Source organism: Rutilus rutilus (assembly GCF_951802725.1).
Source record: "Rutilus rutilus genome assembly, chromosome: 6".
Lineage (NCBI taxonomy): Eukaryota > Metazoa > Chordata > Actinopteri > Cypriniformes > Leuciscidae > Rutilus > Rutilus rutilus.
The window spans coordinates 14200877-14227126 of NC_140214.1; the positions used below are offsets into that span (position 1 = coordinate 14200877).

At 38.8% G+C, this 26250-nt stretch overlaps 2 protein-coding genes across 2 annotated transcripts; both read right to left on the reverse strand.

Annotated features, from left to right (window-relative positions):
• Positions 1 to 9854: 9854 nt before the first annotated feature.
• Positions 9855 to 14244, reverse strand: ftr66 (finTRIM family, member 66; the record flags this gene model as incomplete). The annotated part of the gene is made up of 5 exons (XM_084412463.1): positions 9855 to 10598; positions 11075 to 11134; positions 11749 to 12214; positions 12439 to 12534; positions 13669 to 14244. 5 exons carry the CDS (start codon positions 14242 to 14244, stop codon positions 10069 to 10071), a joined length of 1728 nt encoding a protein of 575 aa, XP_084268589.1. The 3' UTR covers positions 9855 to 10068.
• A 3382-nt stretch (positions 14245 to 17626) lies between these two features.
• On the reverse strand, positions 17627 to 22520 carry myadmb (myeloid associated differentiation marker b). Its single transcript, XM_084411341.1, has 2 exons — positions 22414 to 22520; positions 17627 to 19634 (listed from the first exon to the last, which is right to left on the reverse strand). Exon 2 carries the CDS (start codon positions 19547 to 19549, stop codon positions 18668 to 18670), a length of 882 nt encoding a protein of 293 aa, XP_084267467.1. The 5' UTR covers positions 19550 to 19634; positions 22414 to 22520; the 3' UTR covers positions 17627 to 18667.
• Positions 22521 to 26250: the final 3730 nt, after the last annotated feature.

A 26250-nucleotide genomic window follows, 5' to 3' on the forward strand; every position in this document is an offset into this window, starting at 1 on the left:
TTTTGATCCTCTAAAAGGTCCATTTATGGGGGTAATTAATTTAACGATCAGGTAATGTAAAACAAAACCTTAATATGTTCCCCATTCCCTTTTTTTTTATCTGGGAAACTGCCTTCATTTTTGCTGTCTATTTGTGGGATCACTGAACTTGTCCTTTGTACACAGTGTCTTGGTAGTTTAAATGTGACTTCTTCACCCCTGCCCCCACACAGGAAATATTACAACCCTCAAACATCTAAATATTTGTAAAGGGAGAATATCAAATGTATAATCATTGAATTCATAGTCACTGAATTGTAAGATGACAATGTGTACTTGTGATTTGTGACTAGTGTCTGTCATGGTTGACAGTATAAATGAAGTGGAATATTTGTCTATTTGGACGACAAGAGGGACTCTGCCCCCTAGTGGAAGTCTGTCTATGTTTTCGCGTAACATTTTTAAATTCATATTTTTGATTCATAAATGACAACAACAATACTTATTAGATGGTGCTTGTTCCATTTAAACTATTCAAAAAAGTATCCTACCGTGGAAGCACGGTGAACATGATTTCTCGTGCAGCATCTGATTCCTTACAACCAGGATTAGGTTAGGGTTTAATCTATTTCCTTGATTTTAGGGATAACTTATGGTATAGGCAGGGCCGGCTCTAGCCCTTTGGTTGCCCTAGGCAAGATTGAGTTTTTGCGCCCCCCCCCCCCCCCCCCCCCCCCTACAAAAAAATGCTACAAAGAATGTTCATTGATGAACAAACAAAAATGCTCTAATAGTCACTCCAACACTTCAACAAGCAAATTATGACTTGAAGAATCAACTGTAAATTGTTTATACACAAATTCTACAAAGAATGATCAAGGATATTTACCAAATTGGATTAATTTAAGCAAATTATGACCATTAAACTGGTTTAACTATACCTTCTACAAACAAATGTGCTATTATGGATAATGTATGTACCACTACAAAATTTAAATATTTAAGTTCTTTTAGTTCTATCTCAAATAATAAAATATTAACAGTTGTTTCTGCCATTTCTATTCACCTTCAAAGTAACTATAGCTAGCAAACTATAGCTTAGTGACAGCAAACGTCCAATATTAGGTGATGTAGGCTACAATACTAAGTAAATTTATTTCATTGGACACCTTAATAGCTAAGATGAGAAGACTTACTCTATACTGAGCTTTATTTTTTATCTTCTTCCTTTCTCCGTTTTCGTCCCTGTGCACCAGAGGTTTAGACCGCTTCATTTTCGATCAACGCGCCAGCAGCTGAGCACTTCCCTAACGTAACGTAACGCAACCCTCCCGCCCCCCGCCAATCCAGAAATGGTCGACAAAAATCATAAATTCAATCTAATAATCAGGTTGACAAGTAATTAAACGTGTGGTTGAGGGGGCGCCCTTTGCCCTTTGATCATGTTTAATAAACATGTTTTATTTCTCGTTTCGTTCTAATTTTATGATTAATATGGGAAGTAGATAGGGCGACACTAGAGTGCGTCCGCGCCCCCAACACATTTGTCGCCCTAGGCAACCGCCTAGTTCGCCTATAGCAATCGCCGGCCCTGGGTATAGGGTTAGGTTTACATTTTCGGACAGGAACGTTGTTCCAGGATCAAAAAAATGTGTTGATCCAGGAACATGCCTTACTTGGCAAAATCACGGTGACCGCGGAAGCACCATGATACAATGATTGAGGGGGTAAGTACAAGAATGTTCTCGAAATTTAGCATATGATTGTCATATTTAGGCCCAGGACATCTTATTACGCAATTTAGATGTGTCCCAATTTTAGTTTGAATGTTTCAGTAATAGATGGCAATGGGTGAAAGGGTAAAGCAGGAACACTAGAAATGTCAGTAGTTCTGAAGACCATGGCGTTCATTCAGCTTCAGAGCTTCAGTAAAACGAGCTTCGCACAGTCCAGATGACAGAGATAAACAAAAGATTTTAGCTAAAATAAGGCATTTAATGCAATATGACCTTTAAAAATGCTGGATTTAATATAACCTGAAGTTGTAGAGCTGATAAGCGAATAGTTTAATCTCAGTTGTAAATCAGTGTAATTAATCTGAATCACCTCAGTAAATATGTGAAAATCTGTCTTGTGGGAATGTTGTGTTGTTCCAAAATAAGCAGGGCTGCATCTTGGTGGACTGCCAAATAGCAGCATATTTTCAGCCCGAAACTGGCGCTGGTAAACTATCATGGTCTGAAACCACATCGGTGAGGTTGTGAATGGGCCCGGATCTATTCCTCAGTTCCTTACACTTGTATATTCCAAACATCATTCAGCCAGTCTGTCAGTGCACTCACATGAGCTGAGATAAACTAGCAGGCTACATTACATTTACATGTTCACTGTAAATAATTTATTACCAAAGCACTTATTATCACTATAAACCCGCAACTTTGGATTTCCAAAGTAGACTTCACCCTCATCCAGACTTCTATCGAGTCGATCTCTGAGAAATGTTGCCTATGTTCTTGGCACTCTAACGCAAAATGATAGTGAATGTATTATAGTCATTTTAAAGTCTAGTTTATAGTTCACAAATAATTTTTTTAATAATCTGATACTTAAATACGTTTTTCTCTAGTAGTTTTTCACGTGCTTTTCCTCTGAAGGCTTGGTTTTAACCCATTTGGCCACCAGATGTCGTTGTTTCTGTTGTTTTGTCTATAAAGCTTTGGTTGCTGTTCAAGTGTTGTGCTCCAATGGCAAGCGCAAGCCGTTTTTACATTTTATATTTAATACGTGCAGTATCTATTTTCATGCTACTTATTTTTTAGCTACTAGTATCTATTTCATTAAGTAAGTACTTATTCAGTAGCCACTAGCGCTTATTCTTTAGGTAGGCCTACTAATGCTATACGTATTCATAGGCTACTAGCCTGTTACATTGGGACTAGTAGCCTAGTTATTTATTAGATAGTAGCCTACTTATTCATTAGATACTGGTACATATAAATATATACTACGTATTAGATAGTATACTAGTACTTATTCCAATAGCGACTAGTAACTATCTATTGTTACTAGAAATACAGTTTTGCCATTGACTTCTGTCATTCAGATATAGGGTTGCCAACCGTTCCGTATAATACGGAATCGTTCCGTATTTGACACATAAAAGTCTTGTTCCGTATTGAACTGATACGGAACGCACTTTGTTCCGTATTTTTGAGAATCAATTCAGTGCAAATCCATGACAGACACATATAGCTTCTAATATATGTCAGACTATGAACGAAGACATTTGTAGGCTATGATAAGAAAAAAAAAAAAAAACCCGACGGTGCGGTAGATACTAATTTCTCCCCCTGTTTGTCTATGATCAGCGTGGCGTTTTTAACATCTTGGAACATCATCAGAGAATGCCCTTTTAATTGGTCGTTTCAGTCATTGTGAGTCACGTATCGTAGCAACGATGACGACAAGTAACAACAGCGGGAAATGTAAAAATGACTACCTCCGAGCAGCCGGCGAAAAAGAAAAGAGCACAAAAATATAGAATTGAATGGGAAAATGACTACCAACTATGCTACCAACCCGTGGTTGGAATGCGTGAGGGACAGTGAATACACGGCCGAGCGATGTCAAGGTTCCTTGTCCGTCAGACGCATACTGTCTATGGTCAGACGTCTCCAGAGGCTGATATGGTAGCCTATGTAATCATGTGGATTTTTAAAACTCAAATATAGTTCATAAGAAAGTGATTATATTAAAAGAGATAGTAACTTACAGGTTTAGCCTAACATTGTAAAGAAATCAAAAAAAGTACACATGGAAAAAATAGCTGCACAATGTGCTTAGTCTGGAGGTTTATTTATTTCTGTGAGATTTTCCATGTGCATACAGGTGTTGTATTGCTTGAATGCAGTATTTGAGTGCAATATTTTAGATTTTCTTTATTAGCTGTTTTTTTTTATTTATGTTTTTTATATTATTGTTTTGCACTGGAAAGAAAGTTAACTATATTGGAAGAAGTATAATTATATAAATATATTTGCACTACACCTCCTTAAAATGTTGTCTAATTAAATTAAAAATATATTTTTTTGCACTGGAAAGAACATTCTAGAAGTCTAATTCTATTGAATAAGTTTGCACAAGGCTACAGAAAACTGTTGTTTATTTTTCTTCAAATGCAGTCTAAGCCGATAAGTTTTGAATGTTATATGTTGTAGCCTATTTGTTTAAGTTAAAAATCAAACGTATTATAAACTAAACAAATCCATGGTTCATTGTTGGCAAAATGATCATGATAGGCTTTATATTTCACATCTAACTTATGTGGTTCAGTCTTGTATATTGATTAGGCCTACTTTGCTATTCTATAAATATAGGCCTAATAAGTTGTATTATAATATGCTACAATGTATTAAATATATTAAATATATTTATCTAAATATATCAATTAGTTTCCACAATATTCACCAGAAGTCATCATTTCAGGAGTTATTTTTCATTTTTTTTTTTTAAATTTTCTTCCTTTGGGGGGCGTGTCACACCCCTGATATATATTCAGATATATATTTAAACTGGCTATTATTAAACCGCTTGTAAAAAAAAAAAAAAAAACTTGATCCTACAGAATTAGTCAATTACAGGCCGATCTCGAATCTACCTTTTCTGTCAAAGATACTAGAAAAGGCAGTATCCTCACAACTATGTTCATTTTTTAGAAAGAAATGATATCTGTGAGGATTTTCAGTCAGGATTTAGACTGTACCATATTACTGAGACAGCTCTCATATGATTTGCACTTATCATCCAATCATGGTTGCATCTTTCTATTAGTGTTACTCGATCTTAGTGCTGCATTTGATACTATTGACCACAGCATTCTTTTAAATAGACTCGAAAATTATGTTGGCATTAGTGGAATTACATTAGCATGGTTTAAATCATACTTATCTGACCGTTATCAGTTTGTAGCAGTAAATAAAGAGATGTCTTATCGATCAAAAGTTCAGTATGGCGTACCACAAGGCTCAGTGCTAGGACTTTTACTGTTCACTCTGTACATGCTACCCTTAGGAGATATCATTAGGAAGCATGGCATTAGTATTCACTGTTATACTGATGATACTCAGCTCTATATTTCTTTGCGCCCCGACAAAACGCACCAATTCACAAAATTAACGGAATGCATAGCTGATATAAAAAACTGGATGACTAGTAATTTCTTACTACTTAATTCTGAAAAAAACAAAGATTTTAATTATTGGACAAAAAACTTCCTCACGTAATAACCTAGAATACTGTCTAACACTTGATGGCTGCTCTGTTAAGTCTTCATCATCGGTTAGGAACCTGGGTGTGCTCTTTGATACCAATCTTTCATTTGAAAGTCACGTGTCTAGTATCTGTAAAACCGCATTTTTAATTTTCGTCATATGCTCTCAATGACAAATGCGGAACAATTAGTTCATGCATTCATGACATCAAGGCTAGATTATTGTAATGATATTATGGGTGGTTGCCCTGCACGCTTAATAAACAAACTACAGCTGGTCCAAAATGCAGCAGCTAGAGTTCTTACAAGAAGTATGACCATATCAGCCCGGTTCTGTCAACACTGCATTGGCTCCATATTAAACATTGTATACATTTTTAAATATTGCTGATTACTTACAAAGCACTAAATGTTTTAGCTCCCCAGTACTTGAGCGAGCTCTTAACGCATTATAGTCCTTCACGTCTATTGCGATCTCAAAATTTCCGGCCGCAGTTCATTGATAATACCTAGAATATCAAAATCGACTGCTGGCGGTAGATCCTTTTCCTATTTAGCACCAAAAATTTGGAACAGTCTTCCTAACATTGTTCAAAATTCAAATCTAGACTAAAAACACATCTCTTTGACCTAGCATACACATAACACATTATAGACTTCTATAATTCAATGTTAGGCTGCATAGATTAGGTCAGCCGGAACCAGGAACACTTCCCATAAATCCTGATGTACTTGTTACATCATAAGAAGGATGGCATCTACGCTAATATTAGTCTCTCTGTTTATCCCAAGGTTTACCGCAGTCCGCCGGATCCAGGCCGTATCCAGATCTGATGAAGGACCTGCGCCTGGACACGACCACAACGCAGTCCTGAAATGTCAACTAGTCTCTCCCCTATGAAGGCCTCCTTCCCTTTACCTATGTATATATAAAACGTTGTTGGGATAATTCTGGTTCACGTGGCTACGTGGAAGCGATAAATAATTCTGTATTATACATTTTTAAGGCCAGTCAAGTAGTTTGAGGGTTGGTTTGTAAAGAAGGACTACACGCCTGCGCTCATATATATTCAAACGCGCGTACCTATAGGCTAAACACGTGATGCGCATGTGCATGCCATTGGCGTTTTCGAGGGTTTGTGTTTTTGAGGTTTGCGCAGAGATAACCTTTTTTTTATTTCAGGGTTTGCGTTCTCGAGCCACCAGGCATTGCTTTGTGCGGATGAGCGGGCCGGAGCGCGTTGAGTGTTTTTTGTTAGAACGGTGTTGTGTTAGCGGCCCCTAAGTTAATAACTAATGATCTTTGCAACGGAAGTGAATCAATCAATCAAAACTAACTTTAGCTGGACAATAACTTTATCCTAGATCTGCTGTAAAGCCATAACAGTCTCTGTCACTGTAATTTCCTATTATCACTGTAAAGCTGCTTTGAGACAATCTATTTTGTTAAAAGCACTATATAAATGAAGATGACTTGACTTGACTAGTAAGATAAGGTTTGTGAATTAATATTTATGAGTATGGCCTTTGATAATAATAATAAAAAAAATCTTGCCCTTATAATGTTAATTAATTAAGTCGTTCTTTCACTTGTACATTAACTGTTTTCGGCACTGTTTCTTACATTTTACATTTACATTTATTCATTTAGCTGACGCTTTTATCCAAAGCGACTTACAATTGCCATATATGTCAGAGGTCGCACGCCTCTGGAGCAACTAGGGGTTAAGTGTCTTGCTCAGGGACACATTGGTGTCTCACAGTGGATTCGAACCCGGGTCTCTCACACCAAAGGCATGTGTCTTATCCATTTGCGCGCCCCTGCCCCTGCCCCTGCCCCTGCCCCTGCCCCTGCCCCTGCCCCTGCCCCTGCCCCTGCCCCTGCCCCTGCCCCTGCCCCTGCCCCTTCTTAAAGGGATACTCCACTTTTTTCGGAAATATGCTCATTTTACAACTCCCCCAGAGTTAAACAGATGAGTTTTACCGTTTTAGAATCCATTCAGCCGAACTCCGGGTCTGACGGTACCACTTTTAGCATAGCTTAGCATAGATCATTGATTCAGACGAGTCCAGTAGCATTTCTTTCAAAATGACCAAAGAGTTTCAATATTTTTCCTATTTAAAACTTGACTCGAACGGAGTCACGGAAAATGAAAAGTTGCGATTTTCTAAGCCTATATGGCTAGGAACTACTCTCATTCCGGCGTAATAATCAAGGAACTGTGCGGCCGTACCATGGGTGCAGCAGGCGTAGTGATATGACGCAGCGCCTAAAAATAGGCCCCAGCTCGGTAACTTCTTCCAACGTGACCGGGACTAAGTTTGTCTAACCTATTAGACCTATTTTCAGGCGCTGCGTCATATCACTACGCCTGCTGCACCCATGGTACGGCCGCACAGTTCCTTGATTATTACGCCGGAATGAGAGTAGTTCCTAGCCATATAGGCTTAGAAAATCGCAACTTTTCATTTTCCGTCGATCTTAGTACACGGTTTAACTACAGAAGAGTCAAGTTTTAAATAGGAAAAATATTGAAACTCTTTGGTCATTTTGAAAGAAATGCTACTGGACCCGTCTGAATCAATGATCTATGCTAAGCTATGCTAAAAGTGGTACCGTCAGACCCGGAGTTCGGCTGAATGGATTCTAAAACGGTAAAACTCAACTGTTTAACTCTGGGGGAGTTGTAAAATGAGCATATTTCCGAAAAAAGTGGAGTAACGTTATCCCTTTAAGTAAGGGATAATCCACGGCTAGCCATGCATTAAAGGATTTTAATGCACGACGTAGAGCTTGCCTCTACGAAGGCATATCCCGCTTATACCTTGGTTATTTGCCAAATTGAAAATAAGTTAAAGCTGTAACTGATGTTTACAGTGTAATTTTTTAACAGACGTGTAAAAATGACGGTTATTTCTTAAGTTAAGGCTCGTCAGTTCTTGCACTCCGTCCGCTTTAAATAAAGTAGAGCCATCGGATTGCTTTTATTTGAATGAATTCACATTTATTTAAATTCATTATTAAAAGAGAGAGACAGAGAACTGAAGAAGGAACAGAGAGAGAGAGAGAGAGAGATGCGTGCGCGAGTTACCTGTGTGCGTCGATCTCTTCTTTAAAGTCTAGCAGCTACAGTCCCCTCATTGCTTAAGCATATAAGTTAGCTAACTTAATGATTCTTTAATGGATTTATTACAATTATTTATGAATGACAGGCAACACTGATACAAATTAAACGATATTCAAAAAATAATCCATTTAGCCTACCTAAACGTTTTCATATGCGTCTCTCACTCTGCTTGCAAGTGTATCTGTGTTACTATGGTTACCAATGTAGCGGATTAATTTCGAACTGTAATCAAACTGACTGGAACTACCTGTGCATTAAACAGTTTTACTGCACACCTTCCAGCCAATCAGAATCGAGTATTTAAACAGCCCATGGTATAAGGGTCAGTAACTCTAATACAGCGAATTTGCCTGCTGACAATGGTGAACACTGGCACAACAATGCTAATGAATGAACAATAACATCAAAGAAACTTGAGAACTGCCAAACAATGAAACATAATGGCATAATGATGGAAAACAATAAATAAAAAATATTTAAATATATATAACTATACATACACACACACACATTTGATAAATATAAAATATGAATTCAATGGGTTTTTTTTTTTTATGAATTCATATCACCTCTAGTGCCATCTCTGTATTTCCTTTTATTTTATGTCTAATTTCTCTCTAATATGTTGTTGGTTCATTAATATTCAATGTATTATTATCATACTAAGCAGAAATTACAATTTTAAAAGTACTAGTCCCTATTAAGTTAAAAAATAAGTACTAGTTCAAATTTTTCTAAGCAAGTATAATGAAGTATAATTAAATACTAGACACTATTGGAATAAGTACTTGTCTAATAAATAAGCACTAGTATCTGAAGAATAGGCACTAGTACCTAAAGAATAAGCACTAGTACCTAAAGAATAAGTACTAGTGGCATAAAAATAGAGACTGGTACTTATTAAGGATTAAATGTTAAAGTGGCTTGCCATAGTACTCCATTTATTTGAGTGCTTGTACTGTTAAAACATACTAAATGCCATAAAATATCAAAGGAAGACTCTGTGATGTGAAAAATGAGGTTGACTCCGAAAGGCAAAGCAAATATAATGATTAACACAATGTATTTTATTTGGATTGTTACAGACGTTTTTAATCAGAACTGACAGAGAATGAAAGCGTAAAGGCATTCAGACAATATTAACCTCAAGGGACATTCCACGGACAGAAATAACAGCAATTCACTGTGTGTAGTATAAATGGAAAGACATTATCATAGACATAAATGTGTCACAAGGGTTTGGCTGGAAAAAAATATTTTGCATAATGTATGATTAGGAGTATAGAATATATAAGTACTATGTACGTAGCCTACCATTTGTCAACATTATATATATATATATATATATATATATATATATATATATACACGTTTCTAATTATATTACCACTGACATAATTTAATGCTCACTTAAACTTAATCTTTAAACATTTTATTACTGTTAAAAGTAATCATACTGAATTCATTTTTGATGCCTTAATTCGCTCAAAATTTTAAATGACTTATTTTAGCTTTTAGTACTTTATAATAAATACAATAATATAATTTATACAAAATATTACATTCTTTTTATGTTAGCCATTAGCTATCAGTTATTTACCATAACATGAAAATAATTATCAGCTTATGAGTCTCGGTCAAAAATATTGTGCAAGTAATAATTTGTGTTGATATTCAATGCCAAATTTGCCCTCACTCCAACTGACACAGCTTGATCGAGGCTCCACAGCTCATAAACTCAAAGCCAGGGTAAAGAGGTTGTGTGAATGTGGTCTGAACTCTGTGAAGGAGGGTCATTGATTCATCAATGCTGTAAAAATCTAGTGTCCCAGCCCTGTGATCGAGATAAACACCTATCTTTGACGAGCCAGGCTCTGAGATCTTACTGACAATCCTGTTGTGCCGAAAAGCGTAACCTCTCCTGCAGCAGAACAAACTCCAGGATTTGTCATTGTGACCGAAGTGAGCTTCATTGCTTTCCCCTTTCCTGGCAATGTTTTTGTATGCGACGGCAATGTTTACTCCCATCCCACTCCATTCCACCTCCCAGTAGCTGCAGCCTGTCAGGCCCTCAGTGCCCAGCACCTGGCACCAGTAATCAAAGCGCTCCGGGTGGTCGGGACAGGATTGCTCTTGGCTCTGAACAGCCGCTTCTCTGTTCCCATTGGACAAACTAAGGTCCTTGTGGGCTGTTAAAGAATTTAGTAGCAGCGGGCAGGAATCTGAGAAATGGATAGAGCATAACAGATCAAAAATGTTTATTCATGATGTATTATATTCAAATCATCCATAAATACATATCAGATGAGAAGAACACTAACATCTACACTACCGTTTAAAAGTTTGGGGTCAGTGAGATGTTGTTCTTTTAAAGAAATTAATACCTATATATATTAAATTGATCAGAAGTGACAGTAAAGCCTGTCTGCATTGTTACAAAACAATGTACAATGTTTTATTTCAAATAAATGCTTTCTAATCATCAAGCATCCTGACAAAATATACAAGCAGCACAACTGTTTTCAGCATTGGTAATAATCACAAATATTTCTTGAGCACCAAATGAGAATATCAGAATGATTTCTGAAGGATCATGTGACACTGAAGACTGGAGTAATGATGCTGCTTTAAATTGTAATAATTTTACAGTTTTTTTGAGCAAATGAATGCAGCTTTGGTGAGCATAAGACTGACTTACGGTGCAGGAACTCTGATCTAATTCTGGGCACTGTGCAGTGAAGGATCTTCATTGATCTAGCTGGAGAGAAAATGGAAAGCATATGCATTATGCACATCACAAGGAAACGAATTAACCAAAAGGGCTGAATTACATAACAATTTGCAAATCAGTTAAACAGGAACTGCTTAGTCAGAAAGATCAACTTAGAGTGTTTCCCCTTAGCCTGACTACGTCAGACTTCTTACTTCCGCTCAATTTCATTTCGCTTCTGTACTCAGTCTGAGACAGCGTAATAGCTTTCCGTTTTCCTCTGGCCTGAAAACAGCCGGCCAATCAACGAACAGAGGGCGGGCTGAGAGCCGTGACGTAGACACTAATTGTACCGTGGATGCATAGATTTACTTCACATAATCTGCAAAAGTCGTTCACAGCCATGTTCACTCCGGTATTTCGCTCGATGGTTTTGTTTTCGCATCATATTACATGTGTTTACAGTGGAAGTTAGATGCGGCTGAGCATGCGCATAACACACGCCATAACCAAACGTTATGTGATTGGCTTACGGGAACCAATGATTTTAAACTTCAGACAAGCGCCTCCCCGCGAGAAAGAAAACGCTTTTCAATTATGCCATGTCTACGAAGCAAAGCGAAGTAGCAGAGTTTGGTATTACCAGGCTAGTTTCCCCTCACCTGCTTGATAAATCCTGAGCCATTCCTTTTTAAAGACAACTTCAAGCTTCTTCTGTAGAGCAGATATTGCATCGTTCACCTTGCTAAAATCTGAGAGTGAAGCAACTGTGAAGGGTGGGTTAGGAAGGCCAGAAGAGAAGGAGAGACAGTTCTGTAAAGAGACAGAGAGAGAGAAGTATTTGTCAAATTGTTTCTGAGCAATTTTGTTGTATATATTTTCAGTCAGCACTGGGTTGAAGGTTGCCTGAAGAACATGAACGTGATCTTCAGACTTCAGAAGCATCTCAAGCTCATGGTCTCTCTGTTTGAGCTCCGTGATTTCTTGCTCCAGTGTTTGCAGCATGCTCTCCGCAGCTCTCTCTTGATCTCGGATCAGATCTCTGAATTTACACCTCTTCCTTTCAATAGACTGCTGCAAGTCATTGAAGATCTGTTCACCGTTTTCCATAGCAGCTTGTGCAGAGCTCTTTTAGGGCACAAAAACATTTATCCAGTGATTTTTATTATAAAAAAAAAATATATATATTATTTGATAATATTTATTTTAAAATAAACTATGATTATTATTAATACAAAGTAAATAGTTAATTGATATGATGAGAGATTAATTAATTTTCAGGTTAATTGTTTTTGGTTTAAAACATTTGAGGATTCATCTATTTTAATAAAGCAGTTCTGGAAATGTCTTACTTTCAGGGCATCCACAGCTTGTTTAAGCTCCAGCAGGTCATTTTCTTTAGTGTGGATTTTGAGCTTGTATTTCTGTCGTGTCGTGCCCAATTCTTTCTGTGAAGAAACAAGTCATTTTATTGTAATATTCATGCTTTTTAACTATAATTAGAATGGAGGAGTGATGTTACAGAATAGACATACTGCATTATTTGGGAATTTGTTAACGTCACTTAAGTATAACTTTATATTATATTTGATCTTTTAATATGTGTTACTCTTATACTCATTTGTCACAAACAAAATAGTGAAAACACTTTATATGTACACTGTTAGAAAAATCTGTAGAAATTACAGTATTACTGGCAGCTACTTGCCAGTAACTTACTGTAGATTTAAATTTATGTTATTTACTGGCAACAATTTGTTCAAAATTAAATGAACATTAAACATTAACAAGTCTTTATCTTTACAGAATAAAACTAAAATAACAGCCTCATGCAAAGCATTCTGGGAACCAAAATCTGAAGGAAAAAAAAAAAAACAGAAAAAGGTTGATGAAGATTTCTGGTTCCCAGAATGCTTTGCATTAGATTGTTATTTTATAATTTTATTCTGTAAAGACAAAGACTTGTTAATGTTTAATGTTCATTTAACTTTGACCAAACTGTTGCCAGTAAATAACATACATTTAAATCTACAGTAAGTTACTGGCAAACAGCTGCATAACTACAGCAAATTTTTTACAGTGTAAGGACATATATCTAGAGTATTCAAAGTAGCTGACCAAGCCAACAGATCATAATCTCTGATTTGTTAACAGGAAGTTCTGCTAGGGCTATGTTTGCATAGAAGGTTGAAATTGAAATGTGAAGCAGGAAGTTATTTTTGTTATAATATAAAACCTTATAACATTACACTTATTTGCAGGTACTTTATTGTTTTGAGCTGGAAACCTGAACTCAAGGGACAGCCTCAAAAACAACAGTTCTATGCCTCCTTTCTCTCACATTTTGTCCCTGTTACTCTGTTGCATGAGCTTTTCTGTACAATGAAAGCTGTTCATATTGAGCTGGAGTGCACTTTGGAAAATGTGCATTGCCTCAGTGGAAAATGATTTTGGCTTCTAAAGACTTCTGAGTATACGGTAATTTACTGTGTCTTCCATAGAGTTAAGAACCATGAAAAAGTATCTTGTTAAATACTTACACACTGAAAGAAAATCAAGAAAGATGATTGTTTTTTATTTACCTGTTTCTTTGTGCTTTCCACAGCTGTTGGTACTGTGTTATGACCTTTGTGGTCCTCCATCACACACAAAGGACATAAGCACTGTTGATCAGTTCGACAGTATATCTCCAAATATTTGCCATGATGAGGACAGATCTGGATGAGGTTCACAGAGGCTTCAATCAGCTTGTGTTGCTTCAAGGCAGGAGATTTGTTGTGTGCTTCAAGGTGATTTTGGCAGTAAGATGCCAAACATACCAAACAAGACTTCACAGCCTTTTGTTTGATACTTGTACAGAAATCACAGGTTACATCACCTTGCATGTAATTGCTACAAATCTCAGAGTTGCCTGGAAGTTCCAGTTTCTTCGGCTTGTCCACCATATCTGCCAGTATGGTATCGTTCAGAATAGGCCTGGGGCTAAATGTCTGTGCGCACTGGGGACAGCTGAAGACTCCCAAATTATCTTTTTTGTTCCAAAAATCATTAATGCATTCTATGCAGTACCTGTGCCCACATGGTATAGCCACTGGGTCTTTCAGCACATCCAGGCATATCGAACAGCGAAACTCTTCTGTATCCCGGAGCTCTTCCATTTTGTTGTCTACTGTAGGGAAATGTTTGAAATGAAAAAGGGTCCGTCACTGAGAAGCAGTTTGCAGTTTTGCACGGATGTTCCTGGGCCACACCCATTAGTTCTTCCTATTTAGATGACAGATAGGTAAATGTGTGTGCCTATTGCACTGTAATTGTAATGAAAATGATGCACTGTGTAAACTTTAAAGAAAAAATATCAAATAAAATAAAGATACTTGAAGCACCATTTACTGTAGGGTTCCTTAGATTGCCACACTGGATAAACCCCCTGAACAAACTCTAAACAAGTGTTTCTCCACCAGGGGCCTCAAGAGGACTTAAAGGGATAGTTCGGCCAAAAATGATATTTAACCCATGATTTACTCACCCTCAAGCCGTTCGAGATGCATATGTCAATCTTTTTTCAGACGAACACATTTTCAGTTATTTTAGAAAATGTCTTCGATCTTTCAGTGTGAAGCTATGGGGTCCACCTCCTCCAAGTCCCAAAATGTGCATGCATCCTTCACAAAAGTAATCCATCCGGCTCCAGGGGGATAAACGAAGGCCTTCTGAGGGTAATCCGTGCGGTTTTGTCGTAAAAATATACATATTTAAAACTTTATAAATGAAAATAACTGGCTTCCGGTAGCGGTCGACGCGTGTTCACGACGCTTCCTACGCTACATCCTACGTCATACGCCAGCATCCATCTCCGTGAACGCGCGTCGACCGCTACCGAAATGTGTTCGTCTGAAAAAAGATTGACATATGCATCTCGAACGGCTTGAGGGTGAGTAAATCATGGGTTAAATATCATTTTTGGCCGAACTATCCCTTTAAAATGATTCAAAATATGACAAAGCAAGCTTTAAAATGAGATAAGCCAAAACATCAAAATATCAAGATATTTCTTCTTTTAATTCACCCCCTTAACATTTTTCTTCTTTGCAAAACCAGGATTCATATGGCCTTGGAAAACTTGGGATGTCTAGACCTGGAGAAGTAAATGAATAAAATATTTAAATGTTTTGTTCGTTTGTTTTCCCCCCCCCAAAAAATGTCTAGTTATTCCAAGCTTTCAAATACCTACTGGGTATACAGATTAACATATATTTAAAAAAAAAAGTCAAATATTCAAGTAAAAAAAGTGTAATGGGTGAAGTGGCTGCAATAAAGACAAAGGATTAAACAACAACAGTCTTCAATAATAATCCAACTAGAACAAGCAGGATATTTCAAGAGTAATAGTTTAACAACCACATGAAGACGTAAACCAGACCGAACAAAGAATGAAATGAAGGCTTAAATACACAGACTGAGTAATCAATGGAAAACAGAACAGGTGCGTAAATTAGGAACTATGGAAACTAATCTACATTCACACACTGTCGGTCCAAATCCGATTATTTGCGTATCGGTTTGGAATCTGATCTAAAATTATTGACGTCCACGTTGTGAACGCAACTGTTCAGATCCGATTTGTCTATGCCACTTTTTTGTGTTCAGAAATACAGCGGGGGAAATAAGTATTGAACACGTCATCATTTTTCTCAGTAAATATATTTCCAAAGGTGCTATTGACATAAAATTTTCACCAGATGATGGTAACAACCCAAGTAAGCCATACATACAAAGAAACAAACAAAAATAAGTTCAGAAATTAAGTTATGTGTAATAATGTGAAATGACACAGGGAAAAAGTATTGAACACATGAAGAAAGGGAGGCGCAAAAAGGCATGATTGTTCTTCTGATTATTCTTTTCACTCCTCTATCAGAAATCTTGCGAGGAGCACTGGTCGAGGCAAATTTATGGTGAAATTATTGTCTTTCCACTTCCATATTATGGCCCCAAAAGTGCTCACTGGACCATTCAGAAGCTTAGAATGGCACCTATAACCAATGCCATCATTATGTTTTGCAACAATTAGGTTGCGAAGGTCTTGAGACAGCTCTTCGCTTTTACCCATCATGAGATGTGTCTTGTGTGACACCTTGGCAATGAGACCTTTTTGTAGGCCATCATTTGCGACTGAACCAGCTGTTATTAATTTCCACTGACGGGGTTGGATTGCTTTTTAATTACTGTAAGTTTTCAGCAGTTGTCTACACATAACTTAATTTCTGAACTTATTTTTGTTTGTTTCTTTGTATGTATGGCTTACTTGGGTTGTTACCAACATCTGGTGAAAATTTCATGTCAATAGCACCTTTGGAAATATATTTACTGAGAAAAATGATGACGTGTTCAATACTTATTTCCCCCCGCTGTATTTGCATTGGTTTCTATGGCAACAATGTTACATTGGTAGGCATAAGCCAAACAACAACAACAACCACAACATGGAGGGGTTGCAATAGGAGGCGGGTATGAGCGACTTTATTCTGTGCTGTCGTCTCCACCAGTTTCAAAACATGTCTCCGTTATATTGTCATTTTCTGCTGTACAACAACACATCCTTGTTTCTGCAGAGACTTTCAGCATGTTTCCTAACAACGTCTGACGTTTATGTTTTATGTGGCGTGAGAAAGTCACATAAACCATGCAAAATCCGATCAGAGCAGACAGACTGAAACTGATTTCCAGAAATGCGATTTGAATAAGATTTCAAACCACATATGAATGTAGCTCGAAATGTGAAATGTGTGCATTTCATGTGATTTTTTGCCGTTCAAACAAAAATCAGATTTGGACTGACAGTCTGAACGTAGCCTAATAAGCACAGGGAACTCAGGCAAACCATAACAGGGAAAGCAGAACCAGAACACAATGAAACAAAACAGACATAGAACTACACATAACAAAAAGGTTGAGAAAACTAGATCTTTATTGCAGTGATTAGGTGGTGTCAAGTGACTCATTATAAGAGATTTATTGAATCATTCATTGATTTGATTAATTCAAAATAGCTCATTCATTTACGAACAAAATAAGTCTTTATGAGTAAGTCACTGAATCAAGTCACTGAGTCCAAAAATTATGATTCATTTAGGAACCTGAAACACCTCACTGGAGACAGAGGCCTATGAAATCAAATTTTTCCATTGAATATTCTATACTTTTTCTGTATATCAACAATTGTTTGATTTTTATTTCTCCTAATCTTTAATTTTAGGAGAAACACATCTGGCAAAGGTGATTCATACATTGAACATAACTGAACAATCCAATCCAAGTCTCCTGAGCTGAGAAAAAAGCGACCTCTGAGCAATTAAATGTTCCTCTGGGTGAATGCACTGTACGCGAATGTTCTAGAATGTGATTCATTAGTTCAGGGATGGAGAGTCAACAGATGTTCTGTATCTTTTCACACATGCATAACTTTAAACAAAGAATGAGTAAATGGTTGGTAAGTCTAAATCACTGTATACAATAGTAAATGAGGCAAGAGCGCAGATGCACAGAGATTACACTTGTTTCTTTATCATGGCTTTTATTCAGAGCTTGATTACACATTCACACAATGCTGCGGTGTGTGCTGTTCTCCTCTCAGCACAGAGAGAGACACAGTGCTGCATGTGCTCTCTCACTTTTTTATAATACAATGAAAACATTCTCATTCAAGCGTCGAGGACTGCGTAACAGTCTGTGACAGGCACATGCAGATCCCAGAGACTTACAGCAGAGCAAACATTTCATTATCGTGAGGTGTCTGTGTAACTGATACTGTCTGCTGGTGTACAAAAAAAAAAAAAAACAGCAATGGCTTCTATAGAGATTTGACAAGAAAAATATTTGTAGCATTTGCATACTTCGCAAATCCATATGCACATATATAGCAATAATATCCTGTAAATATGAATCCAGTACAACATGTATATAAGAATAACAATATATTCAAGATGTCCTCAAAGTTTAATGATATGTCCAAATATACATTTATATTTCCCTTCATCGTCAATGTGTCGAAGTTACGTTTTAGGAATCCATTATGTACGGTTCATTACACCATATGGACTTGACACATATACAACAAAGAGCAGTGTAATGTACTGAAACATATCAAGTATTACATAACAGACATTAAGTGCAAACTGATTAACCTGAACGAGCTGAAGGCTGAAGGTTATATTGTGGTGATTGGCGATTTTACAGTCACTCATACAAACTCACAAAGCTAATAAAAGAATCCTTCATGCAAAGCAACTTAAAGCACAAAGAAACAAAAATAATAAAAATAGAATTAAATGTAACATATATATATATATATATATATATATATATATATACATATTCATTAATTTGTTCATGTTACATTTTGAAAAGTCCAACTTTTTTTGCCTACTGTACACATGATTGCTAAACAGGCATGACAAAAAATATAGCTAACAGTGAATATAGTTTGACCTTTCATTTCAACATCATTACTCTCCAACCCACTTCCCCCTTTTTGCCTTTTAACTCTTTGCCGTCTTCTTGTATTATTTCGAGCTTAACCCCTTAAACATTAACAAAAACCAGCCTGGCTGAGTAGATGAGATCAGCCAGATAAAGAATGAAGTTGAGAGCGCTGAGCACCGAGATGGCCAGCAGCTTGTCCCACCGGCACAGGCCGCTGCTGGAGCCACAGCTGCTGGGTCTGTGGCTTTGGCCTCCATGATTATTGTCAAACTTATATATGGGCCAGATGATGGTGGCGGACAGATACAAGCCCACAGCCAGGAGGGCATATGAAGACAGGAAGCGGGCGAAGGAGAAGGGCAGCCAACCTGTGCACTCTCCTACACACATCACGATGATGGCTGCCGAAAAGATGAAGCAGATGCAGTACACAGCCAGGCACCACTTGGTCGCCGCATTCTGGTCATACGATATCGGCTCGCTGATGAAGACGAATATAATGCAGGCGACGAAGGTCTCGCAGACCTTTAGCAGCCCTGGTGCTGTGGCCATGTAGCCAGCCACCTCTCCCGGACGAGCCTTACTGAGACTCACCTCGCTTAAGTACGCGATGGTGGCGAGGCAAGAGAATACGGTAGATGCAATGCGGCAGTTGATCATCTCACTGCGACCAGCAAAGCCTTTCAGGAAGTAAAGGGGGAATATAATCGAAGCGGAGAGGCAGAGGAGGGAGGCGTAGCAGGCGAACGTGATCGGAAAGTTCTTCCATGAGAGAGGGGCGCGGGTCTGGAGGCCAAACATTTCCACTAAGATTATCAGAAGAGTTCCAACGAAACTGAAACCCCAGCAGAACACACACCAGTCACCCGTGCCGTGGGTTACACCCGCTCCATAAAGAGCTACACTGAATGCTACACAGGCGAAAACCATGGCAGCCACACGGGTCCACAGGAGAGGTGAGGAACGCAACACCACCGGCATGATGGGCTCACAAAAAGACGATTTACAGGCCAATTAATGTCAACTGTGAGTAACAGGAAACAGGATTCTGTCTCTTCTTGGTTGTCTAGGAGAAATGAAGAAAAAGTAATCAGTCAGTCGTAAGAAAAAAACACACAATATGAACCAAACATCTAATAGATTTCTCACAGATTAAAGGGAGAGTTCACACAAAAATCTCTGCAACTCATGTCATTGCAAACCTGCTTTTTCTTCTTTGGAAAGATATTTTGACTAATTCTATCCAGTCGGAATATTTCATATGTTGAGCTGGTTCTTGAACATTTATGCATTTAGCAAAAATATCCCAAAAGAAGCTCAAAATCGAAATATCAAATGTTTAATTTTAGAAAGCATATGAAGAGTTCAGATGCAAAAGCCTCTAAGTGCCATCTGAAATTTTCTTCTAGAATGATCATTTTTATAAAGCTTGCATATTTAAGTTCAATAATTTCACTTAAATGACAATTAATAGTGAAATTATTGAACTTAAATATACGAGCTTGATAAAAATGATCATTCTAGAAGAAAATTTCAGATGGCACTTAGAGGCTTTTGCATCTGAACTCTTCATATTGTTTTTGTTTGTCATGCGTCTCCAATAGCAACCAGGCGCATATTTCTGTGTGGTTTTGTGTATGATGCCAAGTTTGATGCCAAGTGTTTTAAAATCTGTTCAGATTATAAAAATCATGTGTTGTGTTCCTCATTCGGGTTTGCAACAACATGAGTTGGATGAGTTGAATTTTTGGATAACTTAGCATTTTAATATCAAGGCTGAGTGAGGTTGTTTACGAAGGATAATCAGAAGTTAATCTGTGATTACAATCATTTCATTTTGGTCACATGTTAAAATTCCCCACAATGTAAAACTTGTAGAATAATAAGCCATGTATTCATGCAAATTAAATGGTCACATACTGAATAAATTTGGTGCTCTACAACAAAACGTCTCTGAGACTCTTTCGGGATTCCAGTCAGTGAAATTATCTCTGTAATGTATTCGAGCTATTTAGACAAACTCTGCACAAGGGAGACCTTTACTCAACCCTACAGTCCATCTGTCATCAACCTTGTGGGAGGAGCCAGATAGGCTAACAATCGGAGCATTGAGGCCCCTTCCCAGCCCTCCTACACAGTTCTGTAACAGACAGGAATACCTCCTTCATCTTGTCGGAGAGGTTCAAGTAAACAATAGAGGCATGCGTGTTTACATTTTCAGGGTTAAGTGGACAGAGGAGAACATAGTTAGGAATAAGGGACAAAAAGTGATAAAGACGTTGTAAAAAAAAAAAGCATAAAGCCATGCAGATGCATTCAGAGCCACATATGGACAGCCAGCCGATGGGTTTGAAAAAGCATGCCCTTTCACCTCACAACGACTCATATTTTAAACACAGGCGGGAATAGCTTAGCTGTGAGTCATTTATCCCTTGCTCCCTCCTTTTTTTCCCTCTCTGCCTCTCTTACACTCTTTCTCTGCCTAGTGTCAAATTTTCCAACTTGCTGATCAATTCCAGATGCTCTGCATCCCATCAAACGGCAAAATGAGAGGGATGTACCTGGTGTTTTCCACTCATTTCCCCCCAACTTCTCTTTCCTTACTTGCAGTTCTACCACACACACCCACCCTTCAGACCTTTTTCTCTTTTTATACTCTTTTCGTTCCCTTTCAGAATTGGTTACTACAGAAATAGAATAGTGAAAGGAGAGTTTCTCCTTGCTTTAAACCTTCTCCTTCTCCTTCTCCTCAAAACCCTCTCCTTTGTCATCCACTCATGGCTATTTAACATGATGAGATGGAATATGCTGCTGAATTCAATGCAATACACAATTATTCATGTTCTCCGTCAGCTGCAGAAATTGCCTATAGATGTTTTAGGAAAAAGAAATCTGTAAACAGATCCAAGGAAACACATATGAGAAAACAGGACATGACATGGCTTGGAGAGCTTGACACAGACCTAGACGAGGGCACGCTGATGTCTGAGACATGCTAAATCAATTTTCTCTCTTAATCTGGTTACAGTGCTGTTATTTGTCTGTACAAAAAAAAAAAAAAAAAAAAAAAAAAAAACTCTCTACAGCCGTATTTTCCTACCTGGTGCAGAAAGAAGGAAAAAATAATAATGTGCCAGCTGTATTGACTGCCAAAATGTTTTTTTTTCAGTGGAAAAATTCACTTTTATGTATTAGAAACCGTTTGGTCTAATGTAAAAGACCAGAATGGAAGGACAAGTATTAGACTAAGCTCAAATGGAAACCATAAAATTAAATGAATTTTATATTGGCTACTATGGAAGCAGTAAATCAAAACAAATTGTATCAATTTAAAATGGCAAAAAGTGACAGGACATTAAAATGACATTTAGCTAGAAATGAGATCACCATCCTGCCAGACACGACAAGTGGGCGCGCCTCCCCACGTGCCGCACCCATTCATACAGCATACATGCATTTTACTTTAAAACTTTTAAAAGTCAGAATGTCAAGTTAGCAAATATAGAAACGTACATTTCTGTCTCCGTCATCAAGATTTCCACATGCGAGCGCAACACGTGACGGGTGCTCGAGGTAACAGCCTAATGGATTTTACATTTTATTTAATTTTATCTGACCAATTGATCGGCAAAATGCCACAATACGCCACAATCAAAGTCTGAAGGAATAAAATAATGTATAATATAAAGCATTTTTATCGCCATCATCAGAATCCAGAACGCAAGTAATTAAACACTCTCTAGTTATGTCAGTAGCCAATACATAAGTAAACATAACGGTGCTGGCTGCTCGAAACGTCTGCTTTTAAAAAGATGAAAGTAAACTATTCTCTGCCTCTTTCTTACCCGTGTCCCGTTATCGTTCTCTCGAAAAAGTGCTCAGTCTGAAACAAGTAGGCGCGGTCCTGCATCTGACTTTTCAATCAGTGAGGACACTTTAAAACATGTTTATGAGGGATACCCCTCCACCCACCCCCAATCCGCCCATTACAAGCCAAATTAGGTAAGATGTTCTCTCTTTCTCGCTCTCTCTCACTCTCTTCTGCTCTTTCTTCAACCCTTAAATAAACTGCAAATGCTCCTCAAAAAATTTCTGAGCATGAGCAGACGATTTACTTTCTCATTCATGCAGTAACTCAACTGAATTCAGCCAAAGAAAAATACTGTATTCAGTATTTCCAGAGTATAGTCTTTTCTTGTTTTATTGACTAAACTTAACTGAACTAAACTTCACCACCATCTTTCGTATTCTATTAGTCTGGAGGATAACAAGAAATCTGACCTGTCTGCTTTCAGTCATCTTGTCAGGCAAAACATGTACTAACTCTATTACAGAGGTCTTCAACCCTGCTCCGACCTGGAGACGCATTGTCCTTCAATGTTTGTTTCCAACCAGCTTCCACACATCTATGACTTTTAAGCAATCCTGAAGACCATGATTAGCTGGTTCAGGTCAGGTCTGGCATACAGTGGGTCTCCAGCAGCTGGGATACAATGAATGTTGTCATGCATACCTATCAGGATCTGCTGCCTCCGTGACTAGTATGCATGTGAGACCGGACTAACTCACACCACAAAACATTAAAACCTAACGAATGTGTGTATATAGATTAGATAAGGTGAATAAGAGTTAGGTCATTAAAGCATATTTTACCTCCCATAAATTAAACTACAGTGCAAACTAACATAAAAAGCCGGTGAATAAACTCTAAATGGCCATATCCGGCCTCTTGGTTGTGTAACTATTGTTATTCTACATCATCAAGCACTGTACAAGTATCTTGAGTGGATGCTGGTCAGGAATGTTAGTTTTTTTTGTTTGTTTTTTAGGTGTTGCAATGTCACTTAAAGGGATAGTTCACCCAAAAATGAAAAGTCTGCCATTATTTACTCACCCTCAAGTTCTTTTAAAACTGAACCATGATGTTCTTTCTTGTGTTGAACACAAAAAAAGATATCTTGAAGAAAGTTGGCAACCAAACAGTTGCTGGTCCCCATTGACATCTAAAGAATAGAAGAAGAAGAAAAAATACTGTGGAGGTCAATAGGGACCAGAAACTGTTCGCTTATCAACATTCTTCAAAATATCTTCTTTTGTGTTCAACACAAGAAAGAAACGAATATAGCTTTGGAACAACCAAACTCTTGAGGGTGAGTAAATGGTGACAGAATTTTCATTTTTGGGTGAACTATTCCTTTAACTGCAAGTTATTGAACTATGGCCCCTGTATTTTATATTGTCTTTAATGCATGTCATTTGTCACCCATGTTAAAGAAAGATTTGTCAGGACACATGTAATTTAGTGGGTTTATCCATGCATATTGAGGATAAATATCACATTCTCAATTACAAATACTTTACCAACAAATGCCATAAACCAAATAATTGTCCCAATAGGGTTTAAGGAGGGTGACAATAGTGAAAAGAAGTGGTGTAAGTAGTATTAACATATACTTTGTGTCACTTTTGGTTGATTTATGACCCCATTTGATTGATTTATGACCCTAGTGTCACTAGTGATTGACAGGGAATCCATGTGTGTGAGGAAATAATAGGAGGATGCAAGATGCAAGTAAAACTCAGTTTATTGTTGGTGGTCAGATGTAAAGACACAGGTCGGGGACAAACACTCAGGTGGCTGTTGAAGCAGGGACGAGATGGCGATCCGGTGGTGGTGCAGTGGTAAGCGTGCTCGAGTGAAACCCAGGAACCGTGGAACATCCAGACGACACGAGGAACTGACGAAATCCAGACGACACGAAGAACTGACGAAATCCAGACGAGGAACCTTGTAGACGAGGCACGAGCACAGGACACACACCGGGAAACAACCACAACGATCTGACAACATGAGAGTGAAGTTACTGGGCATATAAAGGAACCTGGGATTGATGACAGCTGGTGACACTAATTAACACAACGAGTAACCACACCCACACAATTACACTCACGCAGACACATCAGTGAGAGACAGCCGATTCATGAACCGTGACAGTACCCCCCTCCCTAGGAACGCCTCCTGGCGTTCCCAGACAACCTTACCTGTCGATTGTAATCATCGATAAGGGAGTGATCCAGAATGTCTCTAGCAGGTACCCAACTTCTCTCCTCCGGACCGTAACCCTCCCAGTCCACCAAGTACTGAAATCCGCGTCCCCTCCGTCTCGAGTCCAGAATACGGTGTACCAAATACGTAGGTTCCCCATCTACGAGTCGCGGCGGGGGGGGAACCGGGGCAGGCGGATTAAAGTGAGAATAAAACACGGGCTTGACTCTAGACACATGGAAGGCGGGGTGAATTCTCCTGTACGCAGGAGGGAGTTTGAGTCGGACTGTCACCGGACTAATAATCTTGGTGACAGGAAACGGGCCAATGAATTTGGGAGCTAACTTGTTAGACACGGAGCGGAGCGGAATATTCTTGGTAGAAAGCCACACTTTTTGACCCACGACGTAGACGGGAGGCTTTGACCGGTGGCGATCGGCCTTGGCCTTCATGCGCCCCCCTGCTTGGAGTAGAGTCTCACGGGCTCTAGTCCAAGTACGGCGGCACCTCTGGACGAATGCGTGAGCGGAGGGGACCGCGACCTCGGATTCCAGACTCGGAAAAATTGGTGGCTGGTAACCTAAACTACACTTAAATGGCGAAAGGCCCGTGGATGACACTGGTAATGAATTGTGGGCGTACTCCACCATAGAAAGCTGTTGGCTCCAGGACGACGGATTCTTGGCAACCAAACATCGCAACATTCTCTCGAGGTCCTGGTTGGCTCGTTCAGACTGACCATTGCTCTGGGGATGATAGCCCGAGGACAGACTGACCGTGGCCCCCAGTAACTTACAAAATTCTCGCCAAAATTTGGATACGAATTGGGAACCTCTGTCAGAGACCACGTCCATCGGGAGGCCATGTAACCGAAAGACGTGATCTATGACTGTGACCGCTGTCTCCTTGGCTGAAGGTATTTTGGGCAAGGGGATGAAATGTGCCGCCTTCGAGAACCGGTCCACTACGGTTAAAACAACCGCCATGCCTTTGGAGGGCGGGAGGGCGGTGACAAAATCTAGAGCGATATGGGACCAGGGTCTCGAAGGGACAGGCAGCGGTCGAAGTAACCCGTCTGGGGGTTGGTTAGATGTCTTACCAGTGGCACAGACTGAGCAAGCCAAAACAAAATCGTGAATGTCGCGAGCCATTAATGGCCACCAGAATCGTTGCTTAACTAGAAAACTCGTGCGAGTCACTCCTGGATGACACGCCACGTTGGAGCAATGACCCCATCGAATAACGTCGGACCGTAACCCCTCCGGAACAAACAAACGACTCGGTGGGCAACCAGGCGGAGGCGTTACCCCTTCTAGGGCTGTCTTGACCCTCGATTCGACCTCCCATACCAGAGTGGAGATGACAACCTTCTCAGGTAAAATACACTCGGGAGTCACCGGGCGTTCGGATGGATCAAAAATACGAGATAAAGAGTCGGGTTTGATGTTCTTGGAACCCGGGCGGTACGAGATAACAAAATCAAAACGTCCGAAAAAAAGAGCCCACCGAGCTTGCCTGGAGTTGAGTCTTTTAGCAGATCTGATGTATTCAAGATTCTTGTGATCGGTCCAAACGATAAAGGGTACCCCCGAACCCTCTAACCAATGACGCCACTCCTCCAACGTTAACTTGACTG

Coding starts and splice junctions, on each gene's coding strand:
- myadmb (XM_084411341.1), bottom strand. CDS start 19,549: ATGCCGGTGGTGTTGCGTTCCTCACCTCTCCTGTGGACCCGTGTGGCT.